General features: G+C 44.5%; 7 protein-coding genes across 7 annotated transcripts, besides 8 other annotated features; all 7 read right to left on the bottom strand.

Moving 5' to 3' along the window:
- Positions 1-14,563: part of a sequence feature (sequence corresponds to BAC RPCI93-30P15) that runs on past both edges of the window.
- Positions 323-377: a microsatellite.
- Tb927.6.5090 (hypothetical protein, conserved) lies at positions 531-2,990 on the bottom strand (the record flags this gene model as incomplete). Its single annotated transcript, XM_840533.1, has 1 exon — positions 531-2,990. The coding sequence occupies one exon, from the start codon at positions 2,988-2,990 to the stop codon at positions 531-533; it is 2,460 nt and encodes an 819-aa protein (XP_845626.1).
- Positions 4,100-4,119: a microsatellite.
- Tb927.6.5080 (hypothetical protein, conserved) lies at positions 4,840-6,540 on the bottom strand (the record flags this gene model as incomplete). Its single annotated transcript, XM_840532.1, has 1 exon — positions 4,840-6,540. One exon carries the CDS (start codon positions 6,538-6,540, stop codon positions 4,840-4,842), a length of 1,701 nt encoding a protein of 566 aa, XP_845625.1.
- Positions 7,319-7,340: a microsatellite.
- Tb927.6.5070 (hypothetical protein, conserved) lies at positions 7,872-9,236 on the bottom strand (the record flags this gene model as incomplete). The annotated part of the gene is made up of 1 exon (XM_840531.1): positions 7,872-9,236. The coding sequence occupies one exon, from the start codon at positions 9,234-9,236 to the stop codon at positions 7,872-7,874; it is 1,365 nt and encodes a 454-aa protein (XP_845624.1).
- Positions 9,307-9,344: a sequence feature (AT_rich).
- Tb927.6.5060 (hypothetical protein, conserved) lies at positions 9,588-10,043 on the bottom strand (the record flags this gene model as incomplete). Its single annotated transcript, XM_840530.1, has 1 exon — positions 9,588-10,043. One exon carries the CDS (start codon positions 10,041-10,043, stop codon positions 9,588-9,590), a length of 456 nt encoding a protein of 151 aa, XP_845623.1.
- Positions 10,061-10,081: a microsatellite.
- Positions 10,132-10,153: a sequence feature (AT_rich).
- Positions 10,664-11,338, bottom strand: Tb927.6.5050 (V-type ATPase, C subunit, putative; the record flags this gene model as incomplete). Its single annotated transcript, XM_840529.1, has 1 exon — positions 10,664-11,338. The coding sequence occupies one exon, from the start codon at positions 11,336-11,338 to the stop codon at positions 10,664-10,666; it is 675 nt and encodes a 224-aa protein (XP_845622.1).
- Positions 11,847-12,461, bottom strand: Tb927.6.5040 (ribosomal protein L15, putative; the record flags this gene model as incomplete). The annotated part of the gene is made up of 1 exon (XM_840528.1): positions 11,847-12,461. The coding sequence occupies one exon, from the start codon at positions 12,459-12,461 to the stop codon at positions 11,847-11,849; it is 615 nt and encodes a 204-aa protein (XP_845621.1).
- Positions 12,756-12,786: a microsatellite.
- On the bottom strand, positions 12,867-14,525 carry Tb927.6.5030 (hypothetical protein, conserved; the record flags this gene model as incomplete). The annotated part of the gene is made up of 1 exon (XM_840527.1): positions 12,867-14,525. The coding sequence occupies one exon, from the start codon at positions 14,523-14,525 to the stop codon at positions 12,867-12,869; it is 1,659 nt and encodes a 552-aa protein (XP_845620.1).

The following is a 14,563-nucleotide window of genomic DNA, read 5'->3' as shown; positions in this document are numbered from 1 at the left end:
ATTTAAAAAAAAAAAATGGATAGCTGCACAGTGAGCATGAAACTGAGGGTGCCCAACTAGGGGGAAAGAAAAAAAAAAACAGCGAACTCGCACAAATAATGAGGTCTTCTATAACGAGAGAGCATAAGGAGCCCTAAATTTCCGAATTCTTGTCTATAAAGAACGAAACCGATACGAACATCATCAAAGGGATGAATGAATGAACAAAGAAAGGCGCTGCGGAATCCCTGATGACACCACGGTAGCGAACAGTCAGTAAAAAAAAAATGCACAAAAAATGGGCTAACTCTTCTCTTCACAGACATACTAAGTAAATATAAATTAATAATAATGTCAATAATGATAACAATAAATAGTAGAAATAAATAACAAAAATACGAAAGTGGAGCGTAAATCTGTAATTACAGAGAAGAGAGAAACGATAAGGAAAAAAAAAACAAAAGCGATGGGTAGACAATAGGGAGAACCTAAAAAACAAAAACGTGAGAAAGAACAAACGAGACGTAAACGATACGGCCGCATGCGGGTCCTTAGTGCAGCATCCTTCCGTGAACATCACCGCACAGTCCCCGTAAGGTGTTAACAGTGGCTTCAATTTTACTGCACCGGACCAAAGAAAGACGGGAGTCACAAGGAATATAAATGGTGTGTGTGGTGTCCTCAATTGAATCCACGTAAGACAGAAGTGAACGGGGTGACAACACCTGTGTACCCTCCGTTCCCAAAGCAGCCTTTTGACCTATACCTGGAGCATTTAATGCAACAAACGGCACTCCATGAATGGTCGACAATAACTTCACGTAGCCACCGTTGAAACCATCACCAACAAGAAGAATACGCTCCTTCTTGCCATCGTCGATCAGTTGACTGATGGATTTGGAGATGCTACCGAGAACATCAACACCTGGAAACCAACTCTGCAAAAATGCGGCCCGCTGCACAAAAGAACGCTGGAAACCTTCCGGCCACATACCAACAAAGGGGGAGAAAACCTTCGCCAACTGCAAGGTGATGGAGATGCCCCACTCATCAACGTCTCGCATGAAAGAAAGCCCGCGAGAGTTAGAATTGAGAGTAAAGACGTGATAGTCGCTTGTCATGTCCACATAATGCGAAAAGGGTATCTCAATTCCATCAGTGGCATATGTAGAATTTGGTGGCAACTGACGCGGGTACATGCGCACAAAGTTGGGAAAGAAAGAAAACCATGTAGCGAAATCCCTCTCTCCTGGTTCTCCTACTGTGTACGCAAGAGCACTCAAAAGCGACAAGTCGTACAAACCCAAAGGTGCCGAACCATTTTTGTTGTACCTGATCTGGCATAGAAACAGCCCAGTGTTGTTCCCTTCAATGGGAGCACCGTTTGCTGCCGCTATCTCTGTTCGGTAATCATACGCCATATGATTCCCAATGCCAATAATAGAAGCAACGACAGCCATCACAAATATCCACCACCACATAAGTAATCGTTGATCAGTTCTGAGGGAAACATTTTCCCGGTTGTACTGCTCCTCCACACGTACAACATCCGGGTGACGGTAACCAATAGCCTCTCTTGCCCCTAAACAGCGGAAACAGTTTGCCAACACATCCCCACAGCAACACAAATGCATGTCAACACGGCGGTTGGGAATGGGGTCTTCCTGCTCAGTTGTATCAGTCATCCCAAACAACGTGCGCTGCTCAACCCGCGTGAGTGTGTGTTCCCTCTTACGTGCAAGCATACATTGAGACAGAACAAACAGCACAATAATAAGCCCGAGTGCACCGGGGAGGTTACACGTAATGGCGGCAATAATACCGGTTAGTACTAAAGTTACAATTAGAAATATAGCAAAGTACACAGACCAGTGTGACCTTTTACGGAACACAGTGAACCATGCTAAAAAGTACACGCAACATAGCGCGACGGTGCAAATTGCGGCCCAGGTCATCTCTGGATAGTCCACGTTGGTGCTAAACGCCTGCGCCGTGTACACCGCAAAAAGCGGAACATAGCCGATTGTAAATGAAAGCGCATTGCTGCGCAGCGTCTTTTCGTCTAGGCCGTACTCTTCCAATAGAGTTGAAGCATGGTACCATCGCTTTTTCAGTTGTTTGTTGTAACTGTACTTTGACGCCCTTTCCCATGTTTCGAAATCATCGCGGCCCCTGTACAATCTCATTGCCGTTATTTTTCCTCGAATCCCCAAGAAGTAAAACCACACGTAACAACCAACGATCATAAACTCCACGGTTACAACGGCAATGAAAGCATAAATGCATAGAAAGTAGGTAAAGCTGCCTTTTGCCACCGCCGCCTCAACAGTAGCCCAAAGAAATGGAAAGCCAGTGGTGAGGAGGATGACAAAGAAATGTAACCAGACAGGGGGTGACTTGCCTGCCCACGTTGTAGCTCCCCAAAAGTAAATGTCCTCGCGTTTTGCACGCCAAGCCCCGTGCAGCATATCGCAGGAGGTGCAAAGGGCAGTGACGACGAAAAAACTAAGAAGGATAAAAACAGTGAAGAAGCACACGGGTGACCACGTGCTCGGATCCCCCTCACTCTGCGGTGCGTAAAACCTATAGAGAACCTGCAATGTCCAGTTGAGTGACAGCATCAATTGTAGGATGATGGCACAATAGAGCAACATGCACAGGTATAACTTATACCCAAGTGACATAAATATGCTCAAAACAGTGTCTGAAAACCAGTTGTAGCGCACTGGTTCCCAATTCTCCAATTCTTGCGCAGTGACACGCTTGTCAGACCTACCAACATTTTCATTTACGTCTCCAGCCGGATCAGCTTCATTTGCATATTGGGGTGCATAGTAATAGTAGTTCCCATCAACGGGATCATAATAATACTGCAGTTGCTCATTGGGATCGTAATTCGCTTGCTGCTGCGTCCCATCATAAGTTCCCGACTCCATATTCTCCGTTATTTCATCCTCTTCACCCCCTCCAGCCCCCGTCCTTGCCCCAGCGTGAACTTCCTCATGGTCCATGTACTTACCAATAAACGATCACACTCTATTTAAAATAATACCGAGGCACGTTTCACTGCCGTCAACGGATAAATTTATAGATTGGTATGCTAATGGAGGTTTCTATATGTACTTATATCACGTGTCAAGTTCCTGTTTGTCCTCCCGCCGCCAAATATTTTCAAACGCCACGGGGATATCTCCGCGACTGTTGACTCCAAGCAAAAAACAGCGAGAACCACAACTATAAAACAACACCAGTGGTTAAACAACAAAAATGCAATTGCCCCTAAATGTCGAGTAAAAATTCAATGTCTTTGGTAATGCGCTTTGCTCTCCCTATTAACGCTCTCCTTCTCTATACTTAATATATATATAGATATAGATATAGATATATCACTTAACTAAAAGATCTACTTAACTATCGGCAACGGGTGGAGAAGAACCGTTCGCTGCGGACACTACTGGGAAAATTTTACCTTTACTGTCAGTTCTTTTGTAATTATTATTATTGTTGTTATTTTTCTGCTATTGTATTATCCCTTGGACTTTTGTACAGACTGCCTACCAATTAATCAATAAAAGGATTTCGTTGGGGTCCACCCCTCTCAATATAGTAAGTTGTTTCTTCGAGATATCCTTTTTTGCTTTCTTCTAATTTTTCTTTTCCCCCTCCCTCTCCCTACTTGGTGTCTATATTTTATTTTATTTTCCTATTTGCTTTCTGTTATCTTCCAACCGTGGCAACGCGAGCAGATGGGTAGTTTGCAAATCAAATTTTAGAGGATTAGAGAGGCAAAGAAGTTAGAGAGGGGCAACAAAGAAATGATAACAAAAGGTTAAAGAAAAGACACAAGTAAGCGGAAAAGCAATTCAAATAGATGGAATTAAAATGAATTCGGGAGGGAAATGAGCAAAAGTAGGTAACCACACACCTCCAGCAATAAATTACCTGCTGAGTTATTGACTGCGCCGACATACAGAACTCAGCGGGCGATAAAAGGGTGAAAAGTGAAAAAAAAACAAAAAAAGAGGGACAGTTTAAAAAAAAACAAAGGGATAATGCTGGAAATACGTGGGCTTGACACCGCTAGTGCTGATGAAGGAAAATAATAAATGAGGAAGTGCTGAATAATAATAATAATAATAAACTGCAGTGCGAGGCGGGTGAGCACACAACTACACATGGATATCGTTTAGTCCACCCGGTGCCTTATCACATGCTCCTTCTCCCCCTCCAAGTTGCTCGATGAAAGAAATGTAAAAAAAAGAATGTCAGTAGGAAACAGAGGAACCACAAAAACATACAAGAGCTTCAGCATGTGACAGTAGTGGGGCCGTTACAAAGCACTAAATAGAAAAAAAAGGAAGGGGTGGCGGTGGCGGTGGCGGTGTCAAAGATAAAAGAGAAAAATCATTTTAAAAAGTTTCGACACTTATATAGATAGATAGATAACTATATATAACCAAATGGTTATTGAGATGGGAAAATTATTTTTTCCATCTCCAGAGGCGTGGTATTTGACGTATGTCCCTTAAAATTACCACCTTCCGCATCCTCATTGTGCACGTCCGCCTTCCACCTTTTCATTAGCCCGCCGCACCGGCGGTAAACCCGCTTGCATAAGCTCCACGAAACCACAACAACACAACAGAACGCAATACCCGCTGCGTGTGCAACACGTGGAAAGGAATGGTCTGGCGGTGGCGAGAGCTCCGTATAAATATTAAAAGCCTCTTAAGCACAAAACGAAAAGATTGTGCTCGGAAAATGAAATGTTGCTGCTAACTATGGCAACGCGGGGCTTGCCGGCGCGATGGCGGCACAAATGTGCCCCCTGCATCCCCCGATGTCATGTGGTTACCGCTATTACCCATCATTAGTCTTTTGTTTAAGTTGTTTTAGTGCTATGCGATATCGATTCATCAATGTTTCATTTCCATCACCGGGAATTGACTGACCTTTCGTAAAGAGTCTCTTTGCTTCTTCAATTCGACCCCGTCGGAACTCCAGCTCACCCATTTCATAATACGCGTAAGGCAAAACCATAGAATCCCTTGGTATACTCTTCTCGTTGGCAAATATCTTCTTCATCCCTTCTTCTGCCTCGTCAGTGCGGCCGCAACCCTTCTGAATAACTGCCACGAAAAGGGTGTGCATGTACATGGCCTCCGGGCTGCTCATATCTTTCCCAGTGGTAACGCGTTGGAGTTCCATCAGGACGCGTTCAGCCTGATTAACGTTCATGTGGGCGAGGTCACGGTTAATGTATAGCATGTAAACCCCGCAGAGGGGCAGAAGTTGGTTGTTATTCAACACACGTGAGGCAAACTTGGGGGAGTTGGCGTCATTTTTCGACTTTGGGTTGTACATTGAGCCAACCTTTTTCAACCAGGACACTGCAGTATTATCATCACCGAGCATGACACAGCAAGCCGCAAGGGAGAGAACCACCTGTCCTGTGTATGCGAAGCTTTGCTTTGTTACACTGAGATGCTCAATGACGCTGGTGTAACGCTGCTTTGCTTCTTCAAAACGCAGATCCATGAAAAGCGTGTCGGCGCGCAGGTAACGGACCAAAGTAGGAACCAACCCAACACGCTCTGCGTTCGCTTCAGCTTTCTCAATTGTTTCCAATGCTTGCTCAATCTCACCCCTTTTTCTGTGGTAGAAGTTGGAGTAACCATAAAAATAAGTATTTGCATCGTACCGCTCGTTCATCTTGTCAAGTATGCGCTTCGCCTTCACGAGTGTTTCCTCAACCTTACCGAGACCTGTTGGCAAAAACAAGTAAAATGTGCATAGCACAAGTGCCGCAAACGGCGATCGAATTCCATCACTCTCGAATACCTCCATAAGGTACCGCTCGCCCAACTCCCTATCCACCACGAAACCAACGACTGAGAGTACCTTCATCACAGTAGACGGAACAAAGGCAAGAAACGTGTAGAAGGTACCGGTGCCGTACTTGATGCACATCTTCAATTCTTCTGGAATCCGATCGTCTGTATCAGCCTCTACTTGCTGAATCAACTTATAATATAAACCCCACGCTTTTCGAAGGTTAATCCCACCCCGGAAGTAGGCGTTCATCATTAACTGTCCAACAGCCCGCATGAACAACGCCTCCGCATAAATAACGTCACACTCTAACTTCCACGCGTCGTCGAAAGGTTCACCGGCTTTCTGTGCGGCCTTCCGACGCCGCTCAAACTCCTTTTTCCTTTTTTGTCGCTGGGACTTGCTGATAAACCTCAAATTTTCGTTGTTTCCAGCGACCTCGCCAACTCGAAACATGGAATCACCATGCTTGGCATGGGAGGCCAGCGCGTCTGCCTCCTTGAGTTGGTCAAGCAAAACCTCCCTAGTTTCATTGGTGGAGTTCATGAGAGTTTGAACAAGAAACACATTCGCAAATTCTAGGGAAAAGCGAGGATGATTCGCCTTGTGACGAGAAAGTATCTCCTTTGCCCTCTCATAGTTATTGTTCCACGTTAAATGCACCGCCTCCTCAACGGCATTGTGGAGACTCAGATGCTCCTCTTCATCAGATGCTGTCCTACAATGCATTCCCAGTAACCTTTGGGCCGCCTTCACCCGCGTGGCAGTACGCGCTCACGACTTTCTCAACTAAGCAGAAGGAAGTTACGGTAATAACCAAACAAACAAAGAAAAAAAAAGATGAGTTACCTCCCACCGCGTATCACTGCAAAAACGGCAATACACCCACTCACGAAAACTGCGTCCCCCCTCACCAATATTCCTTCTGCCACCCTCTACCTTTGTACTTTACCTACAGCCTTTTATTATTGTTACTATTTTTAATATTATTTCTTTTGTCAACTGTCAATTACTGTTACCTTGTGGGGTGCTGAATGACTTATACCCCACAATTAAGTGTGTTTCTCCTATTATTCCTCTTGTCTTCTTTTTTTTTTTTACTCCACCCTTTTTACGTTTGTGCGTGACTCACTTCGTCCTTCCCTCTCCTTGCGTGATATCTTTGGAAAAATCCAAACACCACGAATCTGTGTCACACGGTTGCGTACACAACAGGGAAAAAAAAATGACGGCAATTGGGCAAAAGTTGAAAAAGAGATTTACAAACAAAAGGAAAAATAGAGCACCGGTCACAAAAACGAAAGACATAAGCCAAAGTGGGTTGGATTAGCATTAATTTGCTATAGTTTTGCAACTCCCGCTAAGAGTGGGATGGTGTCAAAGAGAATGTGGGGAAGGGGATTACAAAAACAAAAAAAAAGGACAGAGAGAAGATAAAAACAAGAAACATCCATTTTTTTTTTTTACACCGCATCGCAATCCTTCTCCACTTCTAAACATCGTATCCTTCAATTCAATTCAATTCAATTTTTTTCAGTTTCTCTCTCTCTCTCTGTGTGTGTGCGCGCTTGTGTGTTTTCTTTTTTAAATTCTTCTTTGACTTTTGTTAGTTCACTGCTGCTGCTCTGTTTTTTTTTTACGGAATTTACCTCCTACCCTCCTCTTTTCATCGGCGAGCGGTGGCCCCGAAGAGCGATGATTACAAATTACAGGCAAGAAACGACGGAACGAGATTCCCCTCTTTTATTTTTTTTTCATCTTCATACTCGCAAGCACACCAACAAATGCACGCATGCGTAGAAATCATAGAAGAAGATATTAAAAGAGAACGGTAGTAAGACACACGAACGGAAGCGTTTGTCCCCTTCAACAATACGGTGGAATGAAATTGGGAGGAGGAGGAGGAGGAGAAAGAAGGGACCACAAAGCCTCCACTTTTTTTTTCATTTTTTACAAAACGTGCTCAAATTGCTGCTATCAGAAGTTGTTTACTTCCCCTCTTTTTTTCTTCTTTTCTTCGCCACTGTTGTCTTTTGTTGTTGTTTTTTTCTTCCTCATTGCTAATACGCCCTCCACAGTGGACCCTGATTCTTTGTCTTAAGCTTCCACATTTCCTTGAATAGATCACTGTAGTGAAGGCGCTGTTTCTGAATGTATTCCATAGCCTCAACACGCTGCATTTCCTCCTCATATGCAGCAGCAGAGGCCACGTGGTCAAGCTCCTGAATGGCTTGTTGGCACTCACGTGCCAATGCTTCGGCTTTACACGCAAGAGCGTCAATTACTTCTTTCTTTTCTTTCGCAATGATACCCAGTAAACTGATGCGTCGCGCCAGCCTTTCCTTCTCAGTTAGAAGAAGGTTATATATAGCAGGATGGCACCTTTCCTGTGGTGGTATAATTGCCTCAATATCATACATACTTTCATCAGGTGTTGCAGCAACAAGAGCATCACCTGCCGCAGCCCACTTGTGAGAAACAATGGCCTCCACATCTCGCGTGAGGTGGTTGTTTTTCAGAGCCTTATTAATACAATCAAGTCGCTTCTCAAGCTGGTCAATGCGGAACTCTTGAGCCTTCATTACCCGTTCTTGTCCACGCCTCGATACACTCACAGAATCAGCAATTTCTGTCTTGATCTCATTAATACCTTGCTCAATAAGTAAACGAGTTCGTGATACATTTCTTTCAATGGCTTCATTAAGTTTGGTATCCACAATGTCATGCTCACTGATTATCTCTCGAAGTGTCTCCTTTTCACATTTGATATCACGATCTACAACGCGGATATCGTTGTACAATCTGTTCAACTGATCAATTTCTTCTTGGCGTGACTCCAGCGCACTGCTCATTGCAAGAACAGCCTCCTCCTTCTTTTTTACAAGCTGGCGTGCAGCCCTGATTTCTTTCTCAACGAGAGCCTTACGTTCCTCCAACACCACAGTTGTTTCCTCAAGTTCCTTTAAACCACCACTGCAGTCCTCTCCATCTCGGGATTTACCAGCGAGGTGTTGCACAGCATTGGGGTCCAGGCTGACACCTGTGGCATCTGCAAGTTCCTTTGAATGCCGCTTTAACTTGGTAAAGCGTTGAGCTTCCACGCCAATGGTGCGATTGAGGTCAGTAATCTGTTGTTCAATATCTCGGTTATTCTGTGAAATTGCCTTGATGGCAATCTCGAATTGGTTCATCACACTTCCCAGGCTCTCCACTGGAATCTTTTTTGCATCCTTTTTTGGCCTCGAACCACAATATTGAATAACAGGAAAGGCCGCTGCAAGATTGTCACCTTCTAACGCACTGAGTTCCATGCCTAATTCCTCCCCCAGCTGTGCTTTCCGTTGACGCAACTCTTCCAACTCCCTCTGTCGCACGGAGAGCGCAGTCTCCCTTTCTTTTCTTCGCTCAATTGGGTTTGCTCGCATTGCCAATGTCGTTTGTATCTTTAACTGTATCAAAATATAAAATATAAACAGCAATATAAACACAGGTATGTTTATATTTTTTTCAAAAAATTAAAAAAAATTAAAAATGGAAGCGCGTTTACATGTGTGTAAAGGGCGTTTACAAAACGGATAGGAAGAGGAAATAAGAAGAGAGAAATTAATAAAGCTTTGTTATAGTGGAAAGAAGCAGCGAAGTAAAATAAAACCAAGTCACTAGATTTACACTTACGAATATGTCACACAAGAACATGCGAATTATGCCGCTTAAAACGGCTCAGGAAGGTAGAAGGAGACGGCTAAAGAAAAAAGATACGAACGGGCGCACAACCTTCATGCTCGCTTCGACACATTAACCAATACCACCTTGTTGTTACGTAAAACAACTGTCTCCTTCACCTTTACATGAAACACAGCGAATTTAGCATGTGATGCAATTGTCCCGTCACGCTCAAATGTGGCATATCCCTGCGAGTCATATCCCTCTGAATCATAATACGAGCGAACGTCAAGCGCGCTCTCGTCGTAGCCGCTAACATCATTCACAGTGAACTGTTTGAGTGAGGCATCCAAACTGTGTTGAACTTGTTTCCATCGATTGTAATTCCTCCCGTGGTGAACAAATCGGACGTTATCGCGCAGAAATACTTCCACATTATCCTTTCCGTACACAACACCCAACCATGTGTTGTAAACCACATCATTAGCTATGTACTTGAGGGCACTTTCAATATTCCCTTCAGCGAGCAAATCTGTAAAGCGGGTCGCGATAAGCTGTGAGGCAGCCATTCCTACACCAGCATAAGACACACACACACACACACACAAAGCTCTCTCACCAACCTTCCTTTGGGAAGCATTAAAATGGAGAAGGGAGAAAAAATAATTTTTAAAAAAAAGGTAAGAACTTCAACTAAACAGAGAGGGGGAAAAAAAGAAAAGAAGAGATTACAACCGATACTACGTAGAACGTAGTAACGCGGCAGGCTTAATGTTGTAGTCGAGTACCTGTTGCAGCGGAGCCCTACGGAGGGCTCAGAAGGCAAAAGAACCTGGAAAAGAGAAGAGGAGAAAATGTAAGATTCAGAGTGTATTGTGGATTTAAAAAACAGAAGAAGAAAAAAAAAGAAAGGTGATTGACGGGGTTAGGAAAGGAAGATAAACAGCAGGGGTTGTAAAATATAATAAAAAAGAACTCAAGTATTCTGACGTTATTTGTGAAAGGCATCCAAAACCGGGGGTGGGAAAACCCGTATGGACGGCATTTTCCAATACCGTGAGGGGGTTCCTCTTCCTCTTTATTTTGTCCTTTTTGAACTTTTCTCTAATTTTTTATCCCTCCCATCAAACCCTTTTCTTTCCCTCTTCTTCGCTCCCTCCCTTTTTCTTTTTTTTTCCCCCTCCACGCTTTATACCATCACCGCCTTTTGGGCCATGAGAATACCAACAATAACGGAGAATATACCAAGTGCTGAAGCAAAAATTTCAATTACAAGTATCTTCACGAATAGTGAGCTGCTATGAGCGTCAGCAATGGCGCAACTGCTCCCGACAACACCAACAGCAATTCCGCAGCACATATTCCCAAGACCAACTGCCAAACCAGCTGCAAAAAGCGTAAAACCAGCTGCAGCTGCACGATAAGTGAAGATCCCACTGCTGTCCACTGCTTTTCCATCTGCTTCCATCTTACCCATCATAATAATGGATAAGATAACACCATAGATGGCAACAGCTTCACAAAAAATTATGGATATAAGATTCTTGCTCCGTATCTGAGGTGCACGGATTGCCGCTCCGCTAAGAGACGAAGCAGTTGTCAATATTCCCCATGCCGCACCACCGATGGAAAGGGAAATACCGATACCTATTCCCACGGAACCCCACGTGTATGGAGATATCGCAGCTATGACATCCCACAAAGCTGAAAAAGGAGGGTACACGGTGCCACATAATGCAGGGATCACTGCGAAAATGACAAAAACAAGTATTAAAATTGATCGGGTTATCTTCCAGATAAAACTGAGGGCCTCATCAGGAGGGAGGCGCGTTAGCGGAGGCAACACATCGGATTCAACCGCCATCAGTTCAACACTTCCACAATGCTGTCTTACAAGAGTGAACCGAAACTACGATGCAGTACTACGAAACGTTATATAATCCACACTCAAGGCAGGTATATACATATACATATATGTACCGGCAGAGAAGCAATCAAGGAAAAGAATTGAAGAAGGAGCAAAAAAAAAAAAATGGAGGAAGCATATATGTTTGAAAGTATCCAAATCACAGAATCCGCAACTCCAGGGAGAAACGGCCCACTAGAGGAAGCAAAACACGTTGCCCAAAGCCAAATATAAAGTGAAGAGTTTGAAACAGAAGTGAGAAGGGGCAAGGGATACAACAGGAATCGAGTACCGAAGAAAGAGGGTCGGTTTCGCCACCATCTCTCCCATGTCCATACCCACCTCTCATCCCACTCACCAAATAAAAAAGTAAAAATAAAAAGGGACGGTGTCGTAAAAAGGAAAACAACCAAGGAATTGTGACACGGAATATCCCCAACAACTTGCTTTGCGAATGCATGTACGACTAACGCTTGCGGAGGAACACCATACGGTTGTTGCGGCGCCACGCTGCACGGCGAGATGGGCGGAGTTTGGAGGCCTTGTGGCCCTTCTGCCGTAGCCCACGGTGCTTGCGACCCGCAGATGTAAGACCACGTTGCTCACGGTGCTTGTGAACAGCGTTGACGATCCAATTGATGCGCGGGTCACGGCGAATGGTGCGGTGCATCGGGTCCACCGCCACCACTTCATACCACAGGAATGTCGAGTCCGCATTTACCCAATAGGAGTTGAGCACGCGCAGGTTTCCGTACTTCTTTCCAAGACGCTGTTCGGCCACAACGCGGTTGTTCTTGTTCAATTTCCTGCCGAGCACACCAGCAGTGTTGGGTTTACCGTATGTGATACCCTTGTGTACGGGGCGCTTGCGTCCACCACGTCGCACACGCACGCGGAACACAACATAACCCTGTTTGGTTTTGTAGCCAACCATACGGGCCTTTTCAGGACGTGTGGGGCGACGCAGACGTACGATGGTGTGCTGGTGACGGAATTCCCACGCACGAACACGCTGGATGAAGCGCATCACATCGGAAGACTTCTTCTTCCATAGCTCATTCATGTACATGAACGCCCCCATGGCTTCTAGCTTCCTACGACTGAGCCGTCACAGACACGCAACCAAAGATAATTAGCGGAAGAGAAAGTAAAAGAAAAAAAAGAAAATACATAAATAAAGTGCTGAAACTACTTGGCTGCAGCTAAGGACAACTCAGTGATTAGTCACATGGACAGAAGAGAACCACCGAATAGGTTTCCGCAGGAACGAAGGGGGGGGGAAGAAAGTGATAAAATAACATATGTAAAAAATCACCCTTCTTCCCCGCAAAAAGCTGACAGGTGGTTGAAGGGTGAAAAGGCCATTGAGGAGCCGTATATATATATATATATATATATATATATATGTCGTCCCAAGTTTCTGGCAAATAATTGTACACACGCACGCATGTTCCTCGTCTTCATGCACTGTTTTTACATGACACATCTAACAACTGTGGACCCACAGGGACATCTGTTCCACGAACTCGTGTATTTCATTCATACGGTTTCTGTGTCGGCACTGCTCATCTTTCAATATACGGGCTGACCGCTCGTTAAGCAGGTTTTCCTCGTTCTTAACATAAAACTGTTCCAGTTCTTCTAAGCGCTTCCTCCGTGCCTCAAACCAGTCACCAAGAAATTTCAAATATTCCTCTTTGTTGTCAACAACAGTTAACAAGCTCTCTTCCTGCTTCAGCTGATGGTAAGTATCGGACTGATGTTCCTGCTTCTGCCGCATTTCAAACACGGTATCGAACAGCTTCCGGAGCCCAGCATGAAAATCAACTTCCATCTTGAGAAAATTCTCAAACGCGGTTTGGAGTATAACATCGACAGCGTCCCCCTTCCACTTCGCAATGGTACCAGCATTCAAAGATTCCAGAGCGTCGTATTGATCAGCTTCCTTCTCCATGAGTTGGTGCCGTACTTCCTGCAAACGCTTCTCAAATCTCACAATTACTTCCTGAGGCAACTCCTTTCCATTGGAGTCGTGCTTCCCAGAGGTGCGCGGGATGTGCACCTTAAGTTCCTTCTCGAATTCTTTTATAATTTTTTTGGAAGCCTCTGCATTGTTATGTTTGTATCGGTCGGCCGTGGATTGGAAGACTCGCTCATCGGCATCACGCTTTGCACGGATAGCCTTCATGGTTTCCGCGAGATCCTTTGCCTTTTCAGTGAACTCCACCTGGAATTTTTCAATTAAATCCTTCGACAACATGGCGAAAACATCTAACCGCAATATCTCAGACAGGCTGCGTCCATCCACCTCCAGGTGGAACAATTCGTCGTAGAACTTCGTTTCGTCAGGGCAGTTAAATCTCTGATAATCTTTTCGTATATCCTCAGCATCCTGTTGGGCCTTTAGTTCACTTGCTATACGTTGATCCTCCTCGTCTATGGGCATCAAATGCTCACGTTGCTCTTCACGAGCCTTCACAACTTCACTTCGTCGCACAATGAGACCATCCAAAAACTGCAATGAAGGAACAAAAGCCAAAAGACGGGTTCGGTAAAGCGGTTGCCTCTCCACGCGGTTTCCCTTTAAGGTAAGAACACGAAGGCTTGTGATTCGATGTAAGTAACGGGCCGCGTCTTCAAGTGCCTCAATATTATTATTCCCGATGCTCAGCGATGTTAGTTTAGTCAACGTGTCCATGCCTTGTAGGACTGAAATTTTGTTTGCAAAGAGAGAAAGTGTGTCGAGTTCTGTAAGTTCCTCTAAACCACTTATCTCTGTAATTTGATTAAAGCTTAGATCTAACCACTGTAACTTCTTCAGATGCCCTAAGTTGTTGATTGTCGTGATAAGATTATTGTCTAGTGCCAACTTCGTCAAGTTGCCCAGTCCAACAAGGTTTTCAATTCTTCCGATACGCCGGTATGATGCCAACAGTGTTGTTACATTACGCAACTCCATGGTCTCCATCGCGGCCTTTGCCCGCTTTTTTCGCTGAACTTCCTCACGGGCACATACAAAACGCATACGCTCCTCATCTGTAACACGAGCAGTTGGAAGGTAAATGCATTCCCTGATTAACGATTCATTAATAACCGTCTCTTGCGGTTGATGCATGAGGGAATATACCGTGTAACCTTTGGACATCTCTATAACCCTAACTCCTCTCCAATACACTTCCTACT

This window comes from Trypanosoma brucei, chromosome 6, assembly GCF_000002445.2.
Source record: "Trypanosoma brucei brucei TREU927 chromosome 6, complete sequence".
NCBI classification, from domain to species: domain Eukaryota; phylum Euglenozoa; class Kinetoplastea; order Trypanosomatida; family Trypanosomatidae; genus Trypanosoma; species Trypanosoma brucei.
Note: the sequence above shows the minus strand (reverse complement) of the source record. Positions and strands in the feature narration are given on the sequence as shown.